The sequence below is a fragment of the Phoca vitulina genome, unplaced genomic scaffold (genome assembly GCF_004348235.1).
Source record: "Phoca vitulina isolate PV1807 unplaced genomic scaffold, GSC_HSeal_1.0 scaffold21, whole genome shotgun sequence".
Lineage (NCBI taxonomy): Eukaryota > Metazoa > Chordata > Mammalia > Carnivora > Phocidae > Phoca > Phoca vitulina.
In genome coordinates this window covers 11,042,473-11,066,504 of record NW_022589724.1, presented here as the reverse complement: position 1 = coordinate 11,066,504, position 24,032 = coordinate 11,042,473, and the positions used below count along the sequence as shown (strand labels likewise).

The 24,032-nt window shown below is 42.3% G+C and overlaps 1 protein-coding gene across 9 annotated transcripts in view; it reads right to left on the bottom strand.

Moving 5' to 3' along the window:
* PALM2AKAP2 (PALM2 and AKAP2 fusion) overlaps positions 1-24,032 on the bottom strand; it is a 448,663-nt gene that overhangs the window by 133,850 nt on the left and 290,781 nt on the right. For all 9 annotated transcript variants that reach the window (XM_032418283.1, XM_032418278.1, XM_032418277.1 and 6 more), the window contains one exon: positions 283-368. In XM_032418283.1, coding sequence (XP_032274174.1) covers positions 283-351 — 69 coding nt within the window. In that variant the 5' untranslated portion in view covers positions 352-368. The remainder of the gene's footprint in view (positions 1-282; positions 369-24,032) is intronic.

Sequence of the window (24,032 nt, the reverse complement as noted above, 5' to 3'; positions counted from 1 at the left end):
TTACCACTTGCAGACAACCTACATGCAGATATTCACTGGACACCCTGCAACAAGCCCATTGGAATTCACTTCTTGGATTCTAGCTTTCAGGTGGTTTCCTAATCCAGATGCCAAATTTCAGAAAATCTTATGTCTGGCTGACTCATGGAGGATCCAGTGAATAGAGAGAGAATCCCAGCAGGGTTGAGGGGCAGTGCTCATTTGGCCCCTAGAAGTCTTCCAGAGGCTTGATTTCCCTTAGGGATGTACTTTGAGAACTGAACTAAAGAAGAGATCTCTTACCTTGACAGTCATGTCTGCGCTGGATGTTTCTGTGGCATCTGAGGCTGCCTCATCTCCCTTTAGCAGCATACTCTCCCACCCGACCCCTGAAAAAAACAAAAACAAAAACAAAAGTGCCATTTGAGCCAAGTGCATTCAGCTGTCATGGACAGACACCTAACTGACATTTTGTAGGTTCCAATCCCATGTGTGTTTTAAAGGAAACCAATGTTGCTCCACAGTTTACCTACTGGGTAAGCATCTTTTCAAAAGTGTGGCCAGTCAATACCTCCTTTGTTTTTCTCTAATCTCCAACTTTAGAGTCCATTGTCCAAATCCTGTACCTTATAGACCGTTCCATTCCCAGGCCAGAGTGGAGAAGAGGTTGGAATGAACTCTTCCAGAATCCAGCCCTCCTACTGAGGTCTTATTGGGGGCTTAAAGTGAATCCCAGGACACTGAAACACCCACATCTGAATCTATTCAACACAGAACCAACTCCAGATTATTCATTGCCCTCCATTCCACACACGTACTGGAAATGACTGAGAGTTTGTATTCACTTTTAAAATGTATATATGTTTTCTCTCCAAGTCTTGATAAATGTTAGTGTTCTTTTTCTTCTTCAGCTGCCAGATAATCTCCAAGAGTAGACACATTGCAAGATACAGGTTTTGCTCTCTTCACCTCAAAAAGGAGATCAGGGCTTGGTGTTCAGAAATACCCATGAACACAATATTGTCTAACTACACCAGATCAGCTGCAACTATGTGTGTGAATTGAGGTGGAATGGTCTATATTAGAGAAAAGTATGAAGTAATGACAAGTATATATATTTTTTTTTAAAAAAAGATTTTATTTATTCATTTATTTAACAGACAGAGAGGGAGAGAGCACAAGCAGGGGGAGCAGCAGAGGGAGAGGGACAAGCAGACTCCCCACTGAGCAGGGAGCCCAATGCGGAACTCAATCCCAGGACCCTGGGATCATGACCTGAGCCGAAAACAGATGCTTAACCGACTGTTTAGCCACCCAGGTGCCCCGACATTTATTGTAGATAAAGTCATCTTCTTAAAAGCTAAAAAAGTAACACTGAGTAAAGTTTTGAAGGGACAACTTTAACCAGGAGATACAAATTTCATAATTGGTATAATAACTGCCTTCTGGGATATGAATGCTCATAGCCTAAAGTATTAAAAAGATTGTCTTCTTAAATAGGTTAAAATTAGCTGTGTAATATCTGCTTTCATTGTTGATTTCCTTAACAAATAATTTTGTCTAAGGGTAACTCAAGGACAATATTCATCCTGGACCTGTGTGAATAGTCCAAATTTGAAAATTTAAATTATCTATTATTACGTTAAGTCAGGATTGGCAAACACTTTCTGTGCCACACAGTAAATATTTTAGGCTTTGTGGTCATGCCCTTTCTGTTGCAACTTCTCAAGCTGCCATTGTAGAGCAAAACAGACAACACATAAATAGCCAACAGCCAACATATAAACAAATGGGCATGGCTGAGTTCCAGTAAAACTTTATTTACAAAAACAGGCACTGGGCCAGATTTGGCCCATAAGATGTACTAGACCAGATGGATAGTGATGATGGTGGCGCCACATTGTGACTGTATTTAATGCACAGAACCATGCACTTAAAAATGGTTACAATGCAAATTTTATATTATATATATTTTACCACAATAAAAAAATGATTTTGCTAGGCAATATTCAGATTTTCAATTTAACTGATTCTGTAATTACCCACTGAGTTGGAATACCATTTCTTACTTATTTCTAAAATGTTTGATATTTAGGTCATTTCTAATTTCTCATCAGTATAGATAATGCTAAAAGGAGTACCTCTTTGTCTAAATGCTTTTCTTCTCACGAATAATATCCCTCAAAACGACTCCTAAGCAAAAAGTATGCATACTTTTAAGGCTAATGGCATGTGTTCTCATATTGCTTTGTAAAACAATGATGCCAATTTTACAACCACCAATAATGCATAATGTAATAATTTTGCTATCACTGTAACTTGCTTGGTAGTGTTATCATTAAACAAATTGTGTGGTGGTGGGGAATGATTTCTTTAGCAAGTTGTAGGTACATAAAATATTCATTATAGTATTCCATATATTTCTGTGTATGGTATTGTAATGATTTTTGTGTCAATTTGTATTAATGCAATAAAAATGATGTAATAATTTTTTTAGAAGATACTTTATCAGCTTCTGTTCTAAATCAAGAAACCAGAGACGTGAACAAGAAACACTGTTATACTCCAGCATTTCTGTAAAGACCAACTGGACAAAACAGATGGTGAAACAGAAACAATTTTCGTATGACACTTTTAAAAAACTAATATGAGATTAATTCAATTTTAGTATTTTAGCATCGATTACATTATTTTATATTCTGGATCCCCGAGAGCCTCATTTTACAGGACATATGCACAATGGATTACTCAAGATCCATGCACTCAATTTATTGCAAGTTGCAAATAGTTATCTCTCACTAGGTTGTAGAAATTGGGTCAGTTTGGTGAGCTGCCCTACAGTTTCCTCTAGAGAAATTGCTACAAGGAGGCTGTCAGCTTTTTGTTAAAAACATGTTTCTGGGAGAGCAATCTTTGCTCCTACATGAATGGATTATTTCCCTGACACATCTTGCATTCAACAGAATAATAGCTCCTCCTGGTTTAAGACACTGTTGGCCCCTATTGGATCTGGCTGGCAGAGAGACACAGATGTTGGACATGATGGACAATTATATGATATTCACTTTATAGAATATTTTGAATTAACATTCAGCAAATATTCATTCCCCTCCTTTCCCACTGTGGGAGAAATTTTCTTCCCTGTCCCACTGATGTTTCCTCTAGCCAGTGGGATGTTAGTGGACATAATGCAATCAAAGGTTTGAAATGGGCTTGTGTGGTGATGCTTGCCCTCTTGCATTTCTGCTATAGCATGAGAAAGACATGCTCCAGTTGGCCTGCAAGGGACTGAGAGTCATGGGGAACAGACCTGAACCCCATCAGCACCTTGGAGCCAAGCCAAGTCTTGATCAGCCAACCCCTAGCCCAGCTGCACATGCATGACAATAAAAGCTATTAAGTTTGGGGATGATATGTCAAGCAGCGTTATTGTAATAGTAACTAATAGATATAATCTATAAGCAAAATTATACATGAAAGTCATTTTGGATAAAGCACATTTATCTTTATGCAAGTGTAATTCCCTTTGTTACATAGAAATCTCAGTTACAAGTATTCATTCCCATCTCGCTCTATCTATCTATCTATCTATATAGATATAGATATGTATAGATAGATAGAAAATATTTATATATATATATATTTTTTAAGTAAGCTCTACACCCAACATGGGACTTGAACTCTCAACCCTGAGATCAGGAGTTGCATGTTCTAATGACTGAGCCAGCCAGGTGCCCCCGTATCTCTATATATTATACCATGTGGGGAAGAATCTTTTCTCTGCTACAATCCTTTCATAAGCAATACAATCTTTATTAAAGGATATATGGCCCTAAGAAAGAGACATAAGACATATTTTATTCTCAAAATTTTAGCCTGCAATCAAGAAAACACCTTTTTGTTTGTTTGTTTGTTTCTAAAGTAATCTCCACACCCAACATGGGGCTTGAACTCACTACACTGAGGTCAAGAGTTGCATGCTCTACCAACTGAGCCAGCCAGGCCCCCTAAGGAAACAGTTTAAATTAGATAACCTATCATTTCATGGCAAGAGTGAGAGAAAATAGACCTAACATTTTAATTTAAAAATGTTATTAATCCTAATAATAAGTTGTGAGGACAGGAAAATGTTATCTTAAAAGTTAGAGGCAAAATTCCTTCCAGGGTGAAAACTGAGTTTTGGATGTGATGGGTCCTACATCATGGAAGTAGGAGAAAAAGGAGGAGGTCCGTTCAGAAGAAGGAGAGAACCTGAAAGAAGCTGGGATGAGAATTGGCAGTAAGAAATCTCCAAGGGCAATAAAAGGGACTCTTGAGAACCATGATGTTTAAACATCGATTTTAAATTTTTTATCATGCTGTCTCATGATGTAATGCTTCCCTCAGTCTTATACCTTGAGTGAAGATCTGTTCTACACAATTGTCTTGTGTTGGTGTTGTTTGGTGGAAACAGAATGAGGACATCAGTGTAGAGAGAAGAGAAAGGCCATGTGCACATAGGAGCTCCCTGTAAAATTGGAATCTGAGGAGGACATAATGATGAGAATCTGGGACAGGGTATTAGACCCAAATATACACAACAGAGCCATGGGTCAATTTTATTTGAACACCAAAGGGCAGCAGACCCTTTCATCCTGAGGACTTGGAGAAGCAAGATGATCGACACTTCTAATAAGAGGATGCTCATACCTATAAAAATGCGACTTCTATTTCCACAATGGTGATTTCCATACCACCAATGTGCATTGCACCACAAGTAGGCAGGGGGATAGTTTGAAATGCTTGTTGGAGATCCTTCTGCTCTAGGATTTTATTAATGACTGTCAACGTTTGCTTTCATGTCCAAGTTCCTGAGATGAATTTCCACTCAACTAAGGTCAGTATTTATAACAATTGCACACACATTTAACAGGTCAGATGTGTAATTGCAAAAGACAACACATTCCAGACTGATATATTTCATTATTAGTCAGTTATGTAAGCACAATCACCTCTGATTTCAGGGAAATAACCTATTTAAAGAATTTGACCTAAGTATTTAGATAATTGACAATGATTGATCGATTTATACTACTTTACATTTATATTTCTACACACTCTACTTCCAAATAACTTTTTTTCTCTTGTATCCCTTTCCCCTTGCTCAAGCTCTTATTTATAATTTCTTTGATAAGAGAGAGCATATTACATATTGTTTCTATAATCCCTAGATTAAAATAACATCTTTCTCCCAGAGGAGAACAGGTTTGCATTTCCCAGTAGTGGGAAAATTTGAGACCTGTCTACTTGTGGCTGAGGTATGTTTATAAGTCCCCCATCAGGGACAGTTGTACAAAAATCTTTCAGGAATAAGTAAAATCAGCCAACCAATTGTTGCTTTTTATATATCTCTTCACTTAGCCGCAAGTCAGATGAAGAAATCTGTTAGCCCGAGCTCCCAGTTCCTTAGCACCCACATGTCTGGTCTCCATGCACAAGATGCACTCTACTAACTGGCATGGTCCCTCTCTTTGATTTCTGTTGGGAACAGCATATGTGCCGTTGACAGGGCAGTATAAGTAGAAGGAAGGAGGCTAAGCTCTGGGCCTGGCTGGAGAAGTCAAGGGCACACATGATTATCTGCAAGGTGAGGGATTTGGTCTGGTAGGAGGGTAGCTATGAGGGCTTGAGTGTAGTAACCTGGAGACAACATGGCTTTTGTGTTTGAACAAAGGGAGACAGGACTAGGCTGAACAAAGAAGAGGATGAGCTGCTAAGAAGGCTTGTTGGGGAAGCAACCAATAGAACTGCAGAGAATACTGGGTAATTTCCTTATTTCTGATTCTGGTTAGTACTAAAAAATAAATAAAAGTAAAAATACAAGGTCAGAGACCTAGAGGAAGAGGGTAGCACTGTAGAGGATGGTGCTATCTATACCTAGATCCCCTGAGACCACTGTGTGTTGCTAGATAAAAGCAGACTAAGAAAGAAAGACAAGTCGACATGGACCCTTATGTACAAGACAGTGGACCTTTGCTCTAGCTCATCTGTCCACACAGATTTTAGATAAATTGTTGGACAAAGTGGGTCATTAGTGCTGCTCACCAAATATTTCCAGTTCCTTCCTCTGGTGGACACATAACAGAATTTCACTTCCTGGCCTCCTTAGAATTGGTGGTCCTGTGACTAGTTCTGGCTGACGAGCGTGGGCAGCAGAGGCATCCATCACTTCTAGGCTGGAGCATGCAGGACACTCCAGAGCACCCTCTCCTCTACCACGGTGAATGGTAATGTTCCAGATAGTGTGATTCTATTAGCCTGAGTCCCACGGTGAGGATAACACAAAGCAGAGACACAGCCAAGCCACAGCAGCCATGTAGGATGAGTGAGAACTAAACCTTTACTGTTTTAAGACATGTGAATTGGCAGTTGTTTATTACAGTAGCAGAACCTAGCCCAGCCTAAGGAGAGGAAGGAGTCCTTCCAGACTTGCCTTTCCCATCAACCTCTAGTTCCCATCATAGAGAGTTCTTTAGGTAAACCTGTGTTCTATGCCCTAAATCAATCCTGCCATTTAAATTTTGTCTCCACAACCAGCTATAATGATCCATACTTTCTACTTTTTTGGAGCCACCCTGTTTCCATTATGCCGAGTGCTTATTGCATAGGTTAGTTGCATCTCATGAAGGATTTATGTCCTAAAGGCAAAAGGCCTCATCCTGCACAGTCACAACTGCTCTTGAAAATTCCTTAAATCTCCCATACAGTCCAAAATAGCACCATACTTCAGAAAACCCAACAGAGGCACATTTTGTTCTAGCTTTGGAACAGTCCGTTTCCTTTGTTGAGTACCAGATGATGCTGTTGGCTTGTGCGAAGGATCATGGACAAAAAATACAGATCTGGAAACTGTAGAATTTCTCGGGGTTTGGAGATGCTGAGACTGAGAGATAGAAGGAGAGACCAGCTGTGGGACAGCAGATTAACAACGGTTTTGTCATCCTCATGCTGGGGTGTACCATTTAGAGTGCTTTTGGCTGCAGGTAACAGAAAGCCGACTTAATAGATGACTAAACAATAGAGGATTGAGTGACTCATGAAACAAGAAGTCTCAAGGTAGTGTGGTACCAGAGGTGGTTGGTGAATTCAGTGGCTCCATGGTCTCAGCCTCTTGGTCCCAGTTTGACCTCTCTGCCATTCTCTTGATTTTCTGCCATGGTCCCAAGATGAACATAGCAGTTCCATGTGTCATGAAAACATCCAGAGGCAGGAAAAGGGAGGAGTAAATACACTTCCACAAAAGCACCCTCCCCACACACCCAAAGTCTCACTGGTCAAACACGTAGCATTAGTCCATCTCTAAACCAGTTGTAGAAAAAGCGAATGGAACTCTCAAAATTGGCTTGGGGCTAATTAATCAGAATTTACCCCCTGGCTCAGCATTCTCTTAGCACACAGCCACTTGGAGGATAAACAAAGGAACAAAACAGGATCTTGGCCAGCAAGAAAGAAGGGGACAGGTTGATGGCTTTCAGACAAGCAAATAGTAGGGTCTGATGGACAGGCACATAGGTTGGAATGTCAGCAGAATCCCTGATATTTTTTAAATGTCTATTTTTCTCTCATTATTTTAGCTAGAAATATACACTCAAATTCATAGAAGTAAAATACACAGGTGATGCCAGTACTCAGCCTTGCTTTCTAGCGCCAGCTCCTTGGTGAGGTGTCCAGAGTGACATCACCACCTCCTCCCTCCACTGTGAACTCACAGCCCTGATCATTAGTACCACTTTTTGGGGCACTCATTGGGGCCTGAGCAGGGAAAGCCCTTAAGTGTGTCTGGCTGACAGCACTGGCTCATCAATGATGCTTGAGAGGGCCCTTATCAACTAGCTTGTAAGCACTTGTGGGCAGGGACTTGGCCTGATACCCAGTTAGCCTCCCCAGGTATCAGTTAAATGAGAAGTGTGAGTTTTGGGCAGCCAGGTTGGAGGGATCAGAGCTTCAGAGTGGGGCATGGGGTGAGAGTAGAGAGTGCTTCAAGGAGGATGAGGGATGCTGAAGGATAGGGTGTGGAGGGCATTAGAAAGAGCACCACTGCTGGGCTAATTCACTCTAGATGCTAAAGAAACAAACAAGCTGTCATTGGTCTTGTCTTCCCAAGCCAGGCAAGGCCTGGTGGCCCTAGTCACTTGCCGGCAAACCCAGATATAGGGAGCATGTGGAGGTGTAGTCACCGGACATAAAACATCTGGGTGGTAGGACTCTGAGCACTTCAAGTGATCTCTACACCCAATGTAGGGCTTGAACTTACAACCCCAAGATCAAGAGTTGCCCACTCCACTGACTGAGCCAGCCAGGCTCCCTAAGGTCTCTGAGTACTTTGAAGACAGGGCTGTCCATTCACCAGCCCCACCCAGGCCCACCTTACCCTCAATCAGCCCAGTGAGGGCCGGCATGTAGTGGGAGCTCATTAAATGTTCCCCAGATTGAATTGGAGTTGAAGGGGTCTGAAGCTGACTGAGCTGCTTTCTCATCAGGATAGAAAGCTCCTCTACAATGTCCTCAGCCTCTATGTGGTAAGGGAGGTTCCCTCTTTTCCTAGGCACCTTCCTTACCACCACCCAAGGTCATGCTGATTGGACAGCTGGAATGTCTTAAGAATCACTGAGCCACAAACAGATTGGGGAAAATAGAGCCCAGACGATGACCTACATCGCCTGGCTTGAAGGAGAGAACAGAGGACACAGTAGAGTCCCCGAGTGCTAGGAGATTGCCCCTTTTGTTTGTGGGGACTTTGGTGGATGGAGCCTGCTCAGAGGCAGCCAATCTTCCTATTCATCCTGGCTATTCTCCTCATCACACATCTGCCTCAGCCCTCACCAGCCTACTGATCCACACATGGCCCTGGAACTTCGAGGAAGTCTAGGGTCCAGCCTTCCATGTTTTCCAGAGAGAACTGAGACCTCAGACAGAAAAGAGTGGCCAAGGTCTCCCTGAAAGTCACTGCTGAGCTGGAATGAGAAAAGACAAGATTGCCTGATTTCCTAGACCAGGGTTCTTCCTGGGGCCCAAATTGGGTCAACCCCATTTTACAGACAAAAGATCAGCCCACTGTGAAAGCATTTTGCCTGATCACAATGAAAAGAATAGGGCTAGGGTCTGGGTCCCACCTCTCTCTTCTTCACCCAAGTCTCTGCACAGAGTGTCTTGGGATGGAAACTCACTCAGATATTTCTCTTCTTGTAATTGCCTTTGGTTATCCTTGGGTTTTAAAAATCTCACTTGGTTCTTGAAGGAGTTCTCAGAAGGGTGGTCATTAAAACTTAGCGGAATTTCAGAACAATGATTTGCCTTTAAACACTTGGCTTTGGGAAACCCCACCCAAGGATAAGCTGATGGGGCCTGCTTCCTCTAGAGGGAAAGCCCTGCCAGGGGCTGGAGGAGCAAGGCAGGATGTGGTCTCAGCCCAGCCCAGCCCAGCCTGGTCCAGGTGGAAGCTCATCCTTGAGCCTGAGCCCCAGCTTTCTCTTTCATGGGACAGATGGAAGAGCCAGGCCCCAGGGCCTCCAGGAGCAATGGTGGCAAGGGCAATTTCCCCCCTCTTGGTTCCTCTCCCTGAGAAGAGCCCATTGGGAAAGAAAAGGTCCACCTCTTGGATGACAAGTTATTTTCCTCAAACTCACCCAGAGGTCAGTGAACTCCTTTCCCCACCCGTACATTCCTGGAGAAGGGACACCTCTCTGGGTGCTTCTCAGGGGCCGATGTTCAGGTTGCTCAAAGATGCACAAAGAAAAACCTCAGGGTCTTGTCAAGTGTGCCCTCCATGGCTTCTTGACCCCATTGCTGTCCCTCCAACATGGACACAATAAAAACCAGTCATGACAGCTAAACTGTCCTGGAGATATACTGTGGGTCAAAGGCTTTATCTTTATGTATAACATTGCATTCAATCTCAAAGAATACAGGTACATGAGGTAGGTACAATACTATCCCCACTTTACAGATGAGGCTCAAAAGACTTAAAACTGAACTATTAAGTGATGGAACCAATACTTAAACCAAGTGCTCTGACCTCAGAGGCTATTTTCTTAACCAGTACACCTTATTACCACCCAAAATATTAGTATTTCTTTCATTTTCAGAGATAGGAGAACAGAAACCTTGAGGACATATTGAAAAAAATCAAGATTCACAGAAGGGAAATTGTCTTCCCTGAGGTTCCAGTTCAAGCGCACAATACATACATCAAATAAAGTTTTTATGGTGGGGCCCTGAGAAAAATATACAGCCAGGCACCAAACCCAATCCCGTGCAATTCAGCAAACATTTGCTTAGGGTTTACAGAGCCTCTCTGGCGCAGCTAGGATGGGCAGTTCTCCTTTCATGCAGGAAGAGCTACAGGCTCAGTCCTGTGGGATCCCACACAATCTAATTCTGCAGAGGGTGACCTGAGCCGCAGAACTTTTGAAAAATGGAAGAGGATTAAGACAATGAAAGTACCTAGGGCCTCTGAGTGTCACCTTGGGTTTTGACAGCCCACAAAAAAACCCTGGGAAAAACTTTGGGTGATTGAAGAGGAAATCATGCATAGGAGAAGAGGTGAAGACTTAAGAGGTACCTGAAGCTGGAAAATAGTTTGCTGATTCCACCTGACTCTCTCCCTGCAAGCACAGGGTAAGAAGGAATAACAACAACAATAATAGAAGTTATCAGCTCTTGAGTGCTTATTATGCGCTCTTCATTGTGGTATATTTAACATATATTATCTCACTAACAGTCAAAAGCTCCAAGTGAAGGAGGCACTATTTTTATCCTCATTTTCCAAAATGCAAAAAGGAGTCTTGGAGACGTAAATAATTTGCCCAAGAACCCAAAGAAGCAGACCTGGGATTTGGAGAAGGCTCTCCAAGTTCAGTGCTCATGCTCCAGTATGCTATTACTAATCACCTACGCTAACCAAGATGCCCTTGGTGAGAAGGGCAAGAAGGAACACCCCTCTTGAGACCAAGAAGGTATGCACACACATGTACATGCCTGCCACATGCATATTCTCATATGCATACACATACATGCAGACCCACATATGCACTCATGTATAACCTGTGCACAAACCCATGTGTGCATGTACACATGTGCATGTCTGGGAATGAAGCTGTAACAGTTTTTCAGCCATCACTGTACACTGAGGAGTCTTGGATCTCTCTTTAAGGAGAAAAGAGCCTTTTTCTCTCACAGCATCTGAGAGTGTGTTGAGAAACTGGGTGTTTCATCTCCTGCTCTACTCTCAAAGGTGCATTTTAAGCATCCCTCATAATGTGAGGGGGATAGCAAACTCCAACTGCATGAAAATGAGAGCAAAAAAGCATCATGGTACGGTGCTTAAAATGAATTTTATGAGACTCTGAGGCCCAAACCAATTTTTAAAATGGTTTGTTTTGGCTGGCCTGAACTGGTACTCAGAAATTAAAGTCTTTTTAGGCAACCATGCTACTTGCAACCAACTCAAGGAACTGCTCACAAACAGGTTCCCTACTCAAAGGTTAGAGAACTAACAGCTTAAAATCTGGTTTACTCTCAAATTAATCTGCAGATGCTACCATTCAGAGGGGCTTCTCCTCAAGTTCAATAAGAGATTCTGTTATATTCTCTAGAACATCCTAATTATTACTTCTGCCATCCTGATTTTACTAGGCTGGAAAGATCATTTGATTTTTAGTCCCTAAATAATGTGATATAAAATTAAATAAAAACCCAAGCCACCATCTTGGATTTAGTTTCCATGCAGAGATGTATATTAATAATTAAAACAGCCGGTGATGGCTGGGGCATATTCAAGGTCTTTGGGCTCTTTGGAGGGTCAACCATCCAACTGGTGTGCTGTGACTTCTCTCTCTTGGCTGTGAAAAGAGTACCATTGGACTGACGGCACAGTGGAGCATGGCCCTTAGAGACATGAAGAATCTGGTCTCTGCTATGCCTTTCCCACCAGATCCCTCATCTCTAGTCCCACTGCATGTGCACCAGTTCAGGCCCTCCAAGGTCCCCACAACTCAGATCTGTCTTCCATATCATCACCATTGTTATTTTTCACTCCCCACCCCAACCTCATTCCTTGCATTTCGGCTGTTTGCCAGGCCCTGTGCTTGGGCTGGAGAGACCCAAATGGAAAGACCTGATCTGGGTCTGGCCCAGGGAGCTGGCCATCTGGGAGGAGGAGGTTTTCTCTTTGGGCAATCTGATCACCAGCGCCACTCCTTTCCTCACTGAATGGGGCCTTCCCTGGCCAGGCAGCCAGGATGTTACATTTCCGCCCTGAGTTCTGGGCGTCCTGCCAGCAGAGCTTCCTCTCCTCCCCTTGGGGGGCTGTGGTGGTATCAGATGACCTGTGAGAGTTCACCCAGCCATTCAAAAAACCCACTTAAATCAAGTAGAAGTGCATAGGAGAGAATGTTTATAAAAGAGTCCCCTGCAAAGTTCAGAAAGGTTCTTAGGGTGCTCATCAGCCCAGAAGTTAGGAATGGTGACCCTTCAGGCTTGTAGGCATGCTTTGTTTGATCTGCAAGGCACTGTTGTTGTTTTAATTTTTTTTTTAAGTTTTGTTTATTTAAGTAATCTCTACCCTCAATGTGTGGCTCGAACTCACAACCCCAAGATTAAGAGTCTCGTGCTCTTTCCACTAAGCCAGTCAGGTACACCAACACTCTTGTTGTTTTAAATGACTTACTTATCTGTATTCATTCATTCATTTTAAAGGTTTTATTTTTAAGTAATTTCTACACCCAGCGTGGGTCTCAACCCCGAGATCAAGAGTCATATGCTCTACTGACTGAGCCAGCCAGGTGCCACTACTTAGTTGTCAATATTTAAATACATGAGAATGTACATGAACATCCAAACATCTAGCTTTTCTTGAAAAAAGTTAGAAGACTGGCAAAACCAGGCCCAATATCTATAGCTCTACGTGGAGGCAACTGCCAAGAGCTCCACCACATTCTCGTTTTATTTGTTGGTTGATGTCACTCACTAATGCTAAGGGTCTGGTCCCTGACGGCATCTGAGTTTACAATCCCAATATCGTTTAATTCCCTCAGTGTCCTTCTGGAAGAGCCTCACAAATTCCTTTTTGAAGAGTTTTTTAAAGCAGATTGAATTTATTTACTTATTTTTGAGAGAGAGAAAAAGAGAGAGAGAGAGCGGGTAAGGGGCAGAGGGAGAGGGAGAGAAGAGAATCTTAAGCAGGCACGATACTCAGCACGGAGCTGGACAGGGGCCTTGATCTCACAATCTTGAGATCATGACCTGAGCTGAAATCACGAGTTGGAACCTCAGCTGACTGAGCCACCCAGGTGCCCCAAAGTAGATTGATTTTAAACCATCAATTTAAAAAACAGACTTGGCCACAGCTGGTTAGGAGCTCACTGTGGGAACTGGCAGGAGAACCACAGGACCACAGCAAGTTACTTCTCCCCTCAAAGCCATAGTTTTCCTTACCTGTTAAATCAGAACAGTAATGGGATTTGGTGTGGATTAAATGAGATAATACATGTAACTCCACAGCTCAGTGCCCAGAACATAGCAAGTACTTGATAAAAGTTAGTCATTATCTTTATTCTTTGATACCATAGTGGCTTGACTTTTAAATCAACGACTTCCAGGAATATGCAGCAACAGAAATTGCAGCTAAGAAAAGTGCTGCCAGGAGAGATAACATATATCCAGATCTAAATAGAAGCTTCTAGAGTCTTTTGGGGGCTGGGATCATAGTTAGCCCGTCTATTGGATTGTTCCGCTAACTTAATTTTTTCCAGAAATAGTGGTGATGATTTGGTCCCTTCTTTGTCCCCAAATGATCATAGTTCTTACTTAGTCTTAATAGAAATTACTTTAGCCACATGGGAATGTCTGACTCCCAATTTTTAGCAGATTTAGGGGTCTGTAGTGGGAAGTCAACTCGCCTGGTGTTATGAGCTGATTATGTGCCCCCCCTCCATTATACTGAAGCTCTAACCCTTATACCCTCAGAATGTGATTGTATTTGGAGACAGGGTCTTTAAAGAGGTGATTAAGTTAAAATGAGGCCTTTACAGTGAGCCTTAATAGAGTTGGACTGGTGTCCTAACAAGAAGAGGATATTTGGACACATAGGGGCACTGCATACTGAGGGAAGACCATGTAAGGACACATGGAAAAACTGGTCATCTGCAAGACAAGGAGAGCAGTCTCAGAAGAAAGCAAACCTGCTGACACCTTGATCTTGGACTTCTGGCCTCTAGAAGTAAATAGAAATAAATGTCCATTATTTAAGCAGCCCTAGCAAATGAATCCATCTGGGAACCATAGGGTCAAGGCATAAAACAGAAGAGCCTCTGACTTGCAGCTGATGGATGTGGGACAGCAGGCAATCCCAAGAAGCTGGTTGTGGCAGGGTTTGGGACCAGAACCTCCCCTCAGAGCCAGAGAGTGAGAAAGAGCAAGACCAATGATGTAGGACAAAGAAACAGGAGGTGGTCCGGATGGATTCCAGAGACAGAGCCACAGCCCTTGACTGGGATTTTAAATGCTCTTAGCAGGCTGCTTGTATGTGGGGGAGGTTGGTTTGTTTAAAGAGTTTTTGAGTCTGACCTGTCACAGGGCTAAATGTGTTGAAGGCAGAAGGATAAGTGATATCAATTAATTTTTATATTGTTTGATGACCCAGTGTTGTTTTCAATTCAAGAGTGCTTGTGTGATTGGAAACAAACAAGCCTGATGTTTCTCAAGTTTAAAAACCCATTTGGGAGTTTGGCTTGACCCACTACAGAAGTCTGGAAGCTAAAACGCAGACACTGTTTGACTAGACTTTTGGGATGCATCCATAACTTCGCATCAGAGTATTTATATCCTGAAGTCTTCTTTTACCATCATGTGCAAATTTATCTACTTCTTTCCTGGACACAGATGCAAATTTTTAAAGTACCCACAACTCAAAATGACAAAAGATCACTCTGGTGATTTGATAGATGATGGGGACAAAATTATTAATGTGAGTTCCTGCCTTTCTCCCTCCCCTCAGCTTCCAAAGGAATCTGGTTTTAGGTGGCTCCATTTTTCTTCCTTCCTTGCCCTTAAAGGAGAGCTCAGTATTTCCCAGCCTGGTAGGCATTTACAATTCAGACTTTGGGAAATAAATAGAAAGAGACAAGCTGGAAAGGCAAGAGGAATATGCAAGAAAAAACCAAAAGCATATGCTCAGCTGCCTAGATTTTAGATAGATAAGTAGATGGATAGATGAATGGATGGATGGATAGATAGATAGAAAGAAATAGAAATCTATTTATCTACCTATCCATTCATCTATCCACCTACCTACCTATATCTATCTACCTACATACCTATCTATCAAAAGACAACAGTGGTTTGAAGCAAGGAATCAAAGATTCATAATGGACAGTCATTGCTTTGTCCTATCCAACAGTGATTCCCATTTATTATGTTAATAGTACCTCAATTTCCTTTTGGGGATACTGTCCTCCATTCCTAGTCTGTGTGATTTAGATAGGGCTATCTCCATTCTTCACCTTCCCTCCTCAAAAGGTAAGCAGAATCCCAATGATGAGTTTAGGATGAGTATATGACAAATGCAAGGTGGCAAAGTTGAACCAATGAGAGCGAGCCCTGGGACTTGCCTTAGAATGCTGGAAAAGGAGAACTTTCTCAATGAGTTTGCTAAAATGCTAATATTTAAGCCTGGGGGTACTGGTAGACACCATATGGGAAAAGCTTTTCTGAGAACAAAGCAAGCCGAGAGGAAGACAAAGCTGGGAAATGGAAGTCAAGGCAAAATAAAAACTCCCGGACTTCACAGTTTTGTGAGAAAATTGGATCTTTTTTTGAACACTACTTTGAATTGGAATTCTGTCATTCCAAAGAGTACTGACTAGAACAGAGGGACCCCAAGAGGAGCAGCTGCTGGGGACAGAAAAAGGAAGTTCTATTGAGGCTTGTCAAGAATTAAAAGTAAGGATGGGAATTCCTTCTGGTGATTTTTAGAAGCTGGACTGCGTTTCTGTGCCTATGACATTTCACCAAGACTGGACCAAGTGTGGCCCCAGAATTCTGTAGAGTCCTTCACAATAGGACTCATAAAATTAGCAAATGCCATTGTTGGAAGAGATCCTAGAAGACACCTGGTCCTGTTCTCTACTTAATACTTGCATCTCTTTAAGCATCTTGAAAAACAACTCACTTTGACTCTATTTGCACACTTCAGGGGATAAGGAAATCACTCCCATAGAGGTAGCTGGAATTGTGTTCCCCAAAAAGATATGTTGAAGTCCTAACCCCTGACACCTCAGAATATGATCTTATATATGAAATAGGGCCTTTGCAGATATAACCAAGGTAGAATGAGGTTGTGAGTGTAGACCCTAATCCAGTATGGCTGGTGTCCTTACAAGAAGAGAAGGGGCCCTTACAAGGGGTGCCTGGGTGGCTCAGTTGGTTAAGCATCTGCCTTCGGCTCAGGTCCTGATCCCAGGGTCCTGGAATCGAGCCCCTCATAGGGCTCCCTGCTCAGCAGGGAGTCTGCTTCTCCTTCTCCCTCTCCCCCTGCTTGTGCGTGCTCTCTCTCTCTCTGTCAAATAAATAAAATCTTAAAAAAAAAAAGAAGAAGAAGAAGAGAAGGCCACATGAAGACAGAGGCAGAGATGAGAGGTATGTTGCCAGAAGCTGGGAGAGGCCAGGAAGGATCTGTCCCTAGAGACTTCAGAGAGACTGTAGCCCTGACAACACCTTGATTTGGGACTTCTGGCTTCCAAAACCGTGAGAGAAAACATTTCAACCCAGGAAAAAAATGGTTGTTTTAAGCCACCCAGTTTGTGGTACTTCGTTATGGCAGCCCTGGGAAACTAATACACAGCCCATTCCATTTTTAGCAAGTTCCATGTTGGAATGTACTCCTTGATACTGAGCTAAAACTTAACTCAGCACAACTACTGGTCTTAGCTCAGCCTTCTGGAGTCAAACACACTCTTATTTCTGCCTTGAGGAAACAGCCTTTAAGTATTCCAGGCTGCAATTATGTCCCAGTCAGAGGTCTCTTTGTTTATGCTCCTGGACCATTCATATCCTGGTGCCTCCCAAAGTCTGGTTATGACAGCCATGGAGCCTTTCCCTATTTCTTCAGCAGCCACCACAACTCCATTATTCAAAACATCCTTAGTACCTTCTTCTTTGAGATGTGAGCTAACAAGGCTTTGGGATAAACTGCAACCCAGCATTCAGGGAGGCACTTGCTACCACTGAGAATCCTCCCAAGTGACACTTTTTCATCATCATCTTAAAGAAATATGGTGGTGGTTAAGACATGATGAGAAGCTGTTGAAGAAAGAAGCGAAACCCTGAGACATGGAGAGAAGGTTGCCAAAAGGCAATATTTAAAAAAATATCCTGGCTCCTTTCCCAACTGGGGATGCAGGAATGTTTCTCTCGAAGCTGGTCCCAACCCAAGCTGTGCTTCCCCCCCCCGGCAGGAACAGAGGGAAAGGGGAACTAGTCTCAGGGAACCCATATCCCTGGGCCTTAACTCAGAGGAAGTCCCCGTTAACCAAAGATAAAGTCCTACATTAGTGGAAAACAAATTACTCAGTGCTGAGGGGAAATTTGGAAAACAAAGAGAAAGCCTTTCAACATCGTCTTCTTATTTTTTCTCCAAGAATAAAAATATTACCACAGACTCACAGGATTCTGGACACACGCTGATCTCACAACGGACGAAATGCAAGGTGTTCTGACAAATGTGCCAATTTTTGGCAATGTTACTGACTCCGACGTACACTTCCACATTCGAATGACTTGTAGCTTTGGTCTGATGCCTACTGGGGTAAAGAGAAGCTGCCTTTGTCCTGTTTAGCCAGGGATCTTCACTTTTGCTTTAATGGAGCATTGAATTTGGAGGCCACTTCAAAGGTAGCTCTTGGAGCTCGGATTAAGAATCTGAAGGGCTGGTTCTAGATTCTACCCTGGGGCTCATCTTTAGACGGGGGTCAGTTTGAGGTCACTTATGGGAAGTGCTTTGACAACACAATATGGAAACACATGCGTGCACTGTGTACCCACTTGTGCCCACACGCTGAAGGGCAGGACTTCTATTCTTCAGAAGGACTTCTATTAGCCAAACCATAAGGAAACAATGGGTTAAGCAGGGGTGAACACAAGGAGTTTGTTTTTCCCCTAAATTCTTTCCATGCGGGAATAAGAAGAATTGAGAGGGAAAAAATGCATTTGTCAGAGAGACAATTCCTAACTGACGTGGCAATTCAGCATTTAGATTAGGATGGGGGTCTCTGGAGACAGACCGAGTGATGATCTATGTCCCCATGTGGCCAATGGTGAAGGAGGCATCCGCCCACAGCAACTCACGACTTAGATGGGACGAGAGAGGGTGGACCAGGTTTGAATGACAATGGTAGCAGCTTGCAGAGTTTCTCTGGGTGGACGTCCAGACAGCCAGCTAAGAGTGGGGCATGACAGAGCTCTGGATCTCTTCACTCTTGTTAACCCCAACAGAAGTAAGTACCCCCACTAAGGGTCTCTTAACAGAATATCATATTTATTTTATTTTTTTTTCAAGATCTTATTTATTTATCTGTCAGAGAGAGAGAGAGAGCACAAGCAGGGGGAGTGGCAGGCAGAGGGAGAGGGAGAAGCAGGCTCCCCGCTAAGCAAGGAGCCTGATGTGGGGCTCAATCCCAGGACCCCGGGATCATGACCTGAGCTGAAGGCAGATGTTTAACTGACTGAGCCACCCAGGTGTCCCCAGAATAATATATTTAAAACAACCTATCTGGAGTGGTAAATATTAGAGAAAAAGCTTTTTGCTGTTGTCGTTTTAGCTAGGGTCCTCCAGAAGAATGTGAGTATTCGAGGCAAATGGAACCAGGGGGCACAATAAGGGGGTGACAGCTTGAAAGAGGACTCGCCTGCCCACTTGATCACAAGGGAGAGGACCTTCTGAGTAGCAGTGAGGCATCCAGAGAGGAGAGTGAGAAAGTGGCTGGAATATCCTCTAGGTTTGGAGAAGATTTATGACAAGCTACAGGTGGATGGACCCAGCTGCTTGCCTTTCCAGTCGCTGTGGGGTAGGATGATAAAATGGCAGACTTGATGCTAGGATAGGAGGGAGGGAGGGACTGTTAGGAGAGGGCCACTCACCGTTTGCCAAAGGGGTGTCCTTCTTGCTCCAGCTGCAATTTGCCTGCCCTTCAATCTCCAAGTACCTGGAATGCTCTGGCAGTGAATACCTCCCAACACATTCCTTTACCCTTTTGCTTGCTTGCTTTTTCTATTTATAAATGTTGACATCTTATAAGGAAGACTTTACAATATAGGCTTACTTAGTAGGTATGATCTCTGATTCAAAAATTGTATAGGGATAGTGAGTGGTGGTAAACGCCTTTGCACAACTACTCTATAAAGTTGGTTAGATAGGGGTTTTCAAATTTAGTGGATGTGAAACTCTAAAGAAACTGCAAACAGACTAACTCATCCTAAATGGACTGCATATACCTTGGTTGTCATTAAAGAAACACACATTAAAATAATACTTTCATTATATATAACGAACTGTCAAATTTATAATGATAAGCAAAAAAGATAGAGACAGCTTTGTCAGAGAACAAACACACTTAGACGTTGCAGGTTGGTACTGTAAAGTGATTTTGTCTCTTGAGAGAATAATCTAGAATACATGGAAGGGAAGTATAGCAGAAACTTATCCTTCCTCTGTAGAACAGAAACCATCCATTCCAGGTAAGCTGCTCTCCTTCATGTGGCCCTGTGTTTCACTAAATTAATCATAGGAATCCTATGCTCCTTGCCATGACTGGTGTAGGAAAAGCACTGACCAATGAAACACTGAATGAACGATGCAAGAGAAGCCAGATAGGGCCCTTTGGGAAATATTTCCCTTGCTCTTTAAAAGTGACGTGGATGAAGAAATATCTCTCTCCTCTTCCACTGAACATTGCCAAATCTCTGGGGGCTGGTGATGCCTGGAATGTGGCAGCCATTTTGTGACCATGAGAACAGCGGCTCAGTGACACAGATGACCCCCTCAGGCTGGCGGAACAGAAACATGGAAGCAAGCTGTGCCCTTGAGGATGTCACCATGTAGTGAAATTAACTCCAGAGCAGCCCCACCACAGAAGTTATTATGGGCAATTATATCGCTTCTTTATTGTTTAAGCCAATTGAGAAATAATTTTCTCTTACTTGTAGCAAGAGCACTCTAGGAAACTATGAGATGGTTTGTAGTCTTTGACACAATAATTCACTTTGGAAGAGATGTATCAAAGTCGTGGCCAAAAGATTAAAATTTTCTATCCCCAAACTGAAAAATTCAGAGACATGTGTACATGAAAGTCACATTATGAAAAAGAAAAGCAGAATATAAAAGGGTAGGTGTACAATCTTAACAATGTAAGTATTCACATGGCTTGTACCAAACATCATAGGAAAATTCAACTTCATAGTGATAGCTTATCGTTGAAAGTGTGTTAGATTCTGTTTCTATAAATTATTACTCAAGTTGAAATTTTTATTTTAAAGTTTATGAGAAAAGAAACAACATCAGACCCCAAATGGCAGAGAAACAGCTGTTGAAAAGGAATGGCATGTGCTTTAGGAAATGCTTCTAGAACTAGTCATTCCGTGTCTGTGATTTGGAGCTTTCTTCTTTGATGTAATTACCCATTACAATAACCCAAATGTATGAAACATCTTTTCAAAGAATGTCAAACACACAGACTTCAAAGAAGAGAAAGGGTAGGATTCTAGAGAAATGAAGAAAGAAGACCACGGGAAAACAGTGCAGGAAACTGTCAACCTCTCTTACACAATGAATTTCCGAAAATATGTCATAAGCACAGCCTGAGGCTTGGCTTAATTGGCACAAACACAAGGGAAATAGAAAATCTAAGTCAGAGGGGCTGTCAGACTGAAAAATTTGTCTGCATCTGCCTGAACATCAGAGAAAATGTGGAAACATCAGGGAAGATCCGGACAGAAAGAAACCCTATCAAATTCACATCCGATGGAAAGGCTATAGGAATATTTTTGTAGTAAGCAATTACAGTGTTTTATTTTTGGAATTCTCTTTCAAGCATCACCAATGAAAGTGAATTCTGTTATTCATATTGACAGCTAAATTAGGACAACTCAAAAATCAAGGCCAAGAAAATTACTATAATATTGGGAGGTTTGCCTATGAACTGCAGCAAAATAATTCAGTAAAATACATTTAGTTACATTTAGTCAAATTCACTTTCCCCCACTAAGCTTGCACACATCGTGCTGTCATTCAATTTCTCAGACATTGACTCAAACAACACCTTATATCAAGGCTTTGTTAAATATTGGCTTTTTTTTTTTTTTTTTGAGCCACAGCTTAAGGTTAAATGTTTTCAGATCTGGATTTTGGTGGGGGTCAAATTTCTTCTGAATTTGATGAAGTATTCCCAGTTGAAGCCAGTTTAATGAGATGAAAGAGATGTCAGGTTACTGAAAGGTGTGCAGTGGAATAAAAAAAAAAACCTCAGAGTTTTAGAAGACAATTAAGCATATTCCACATAGAGATTTTACCTTGTTTTAGATAGCAAACGTTTAGGGCAGGAATAGTCTACAGATGGGCCCTGCTTTCTAAAAAGTAAATATACTAAATATCTGCAGTTGTAAAGCATAAATTTGTAATTCTAAAAGGAGACATCTTGTATTGTCTTTAAAAGGTCAGTTCTCCATGGAAATAGCCATTTGATTTTTATAATCAATAATTTATAATAATTACACATAAAGGGAGACTTTTAGAAATATATTTGTTAAAGATCCATTGAAGAGACTAGAGATATATTTCACTATACTAATTTATTTTAGCCTCTCCAATAGTGTCATTGAAAATAGAGGTTTAATGATTTCTAAGTCAATGGAGAAGTTAACTCCAAAAAATGGTCAAGACAAAAAGGGGAGATGAGGTCATATGCACCTTGGTGAATTTTTATTACCTCATCAGGGTTCTTTCTTTTTTTTTTTTTTAGGATTATTTCTTAAGTGATATTTCACCTCTTGATGTTGAAAAAAGATAACTACTTATGGTGATTTATGCAATAAATTCATATCTCATTACTTGTTTTCTGTGTAAATGATCTTTTCGATGCCACCAGGCACTCTGACTCACAGGGTATTAAACCAGAATATCCTATGGCGGACACTCATGTCCAGAAAGCCCAACCTCACACCGAATGCTGTGTCTCCCATCAGTCAGGGTGTCTCCAGGTCTCAGGGGCTCTGACTGCCACACCACGGGCTTCTGCTTGGTCCCTACACTGTAGACAGCTGAGCCCCACCGGAAGATCAGTAAAATGGGCAGAATATGCAAGTTGGAATAAAGGACATGAACACATTGGAATATTATGCAGCTCTGTGTGTGTGTGTATAAATATGTTCATATGTACTAACATGGAAAAGTCTCCAGAATATGTCATTAAATAAAAGGGAAAAAAAGCTGCAAAATCCTGTAGGTAGTATTACACCTTTTGTATTAAAAAGGGAGGAGACTAAGAACGTATTTTTGAATTTGGTTATATTTGCATATAGGAACACACGGGTAAGAAATCCACTCAGAGTGATTTACCTTTTTTGGGGGGGTGGCAGGGGGGTAATAGTAGGCATGGGTTCCAAATAAGCTATCTCATTGTGTACCTTTGTATCACATTTTCACTTTGAATCATGTGCATCTATCACCTAGTGAAAAAGCAATTCATTAAATAGGAATAAACTCAGCAATGCTCTTCTGTCGTGTTAACCCATGAAAATATTTTAAGCCTGATGTTCCTAGTCTGTAAGCTACTTTACATGTTTTACATACGGGTCACTTTGAGGGCCGCAGAATTCAGGCTCACGGATCTGTTCCCAGAGTCAAAATGTCCATTTCCTACTCACGCTGGCCTCAGCCATTCTAGCAGCCACCTGTTTACGTGTCTATTACAACGTGGGCCTCCTCCGAATGGACTTTTGTACTAGGCAATCGATTAAGCCAAAAGCACTTCACCGATGCACAGCAGTACAGTTGTGAATATCTGCCACTGAGCTTTAAAAAAATCTTCTAAGTCATGTTTGACATGTTTGACTTTTTTTTTAAGATTTCATTTATTTATTTGAGAGAGAGAGAGAGCGCGCACGCACGAGAACGGGGGAGGGGCAGAGGAAGAGGGAGAAGCAGACTCTCCGCTGAGCAGGGAGCCCAACACACAGGGCTCGATCCCAGCACCCCGAGATCACGACCTGAGCCACAGGCAGGCGCCTAACCGACTGAGCCACCCAGGCGCCCTCATCTGAATCTTTTACGATTTATTTATATTTTCCTAATTTCTGTTTCTGCAAGCCACCTTTAATGGCTTGTGAGCTGCCGGGGTAAGGACATGGGAACAGGTAGAAGGAGCAGAGAGGGAGGGAGGGAGGGAGGAAAAGAAGAGAGAGGGAACGTGAAGGGAGAGACAGAGAGAGGGGAGAGACCGCGTGGGAAAAAAAAAAAAAAAAGTGAAGGGGGGTGTGGAAGAGAAGGAGAGAGGGAAATATATTAACCCAAAGCAGCACATTAACCAGGTGTTACAAACCATGAGCACATTTGATCAAGAGAATAAATGTAGGTTTTCAGGCAAGCCCACAAAAGCCTGTCGAGCTGGTCAAAAGGACCATTTTTTCACCCATTCCTGAGTGTGGAGAGCGACGGAGGGAAAATGTTTTAAGTAGATGAGGCCACTTCCGGTGTCCAGCTTCCATACCTTGCCACCCCCCTTCCAGGACTAATGGGCTCTGGGTTTCATGTAGCTTGGAGACCCTTAGCGGGCCAACGGCCAGCTGGCTCTTCCTTGTTAAGAACCAAACCAAACCAAACATTTCCCTCTCTGATCACCATCCTTGTCTCACTTAGACATTAGGGAGAAGTTTGCTCAATTATATGTACGCACTAATGACTTACTAACCTGCTCAGAGGCATTTTCCTGCTTGGAATGTCCTTATGACAGCTGTGGCCGGTGGGG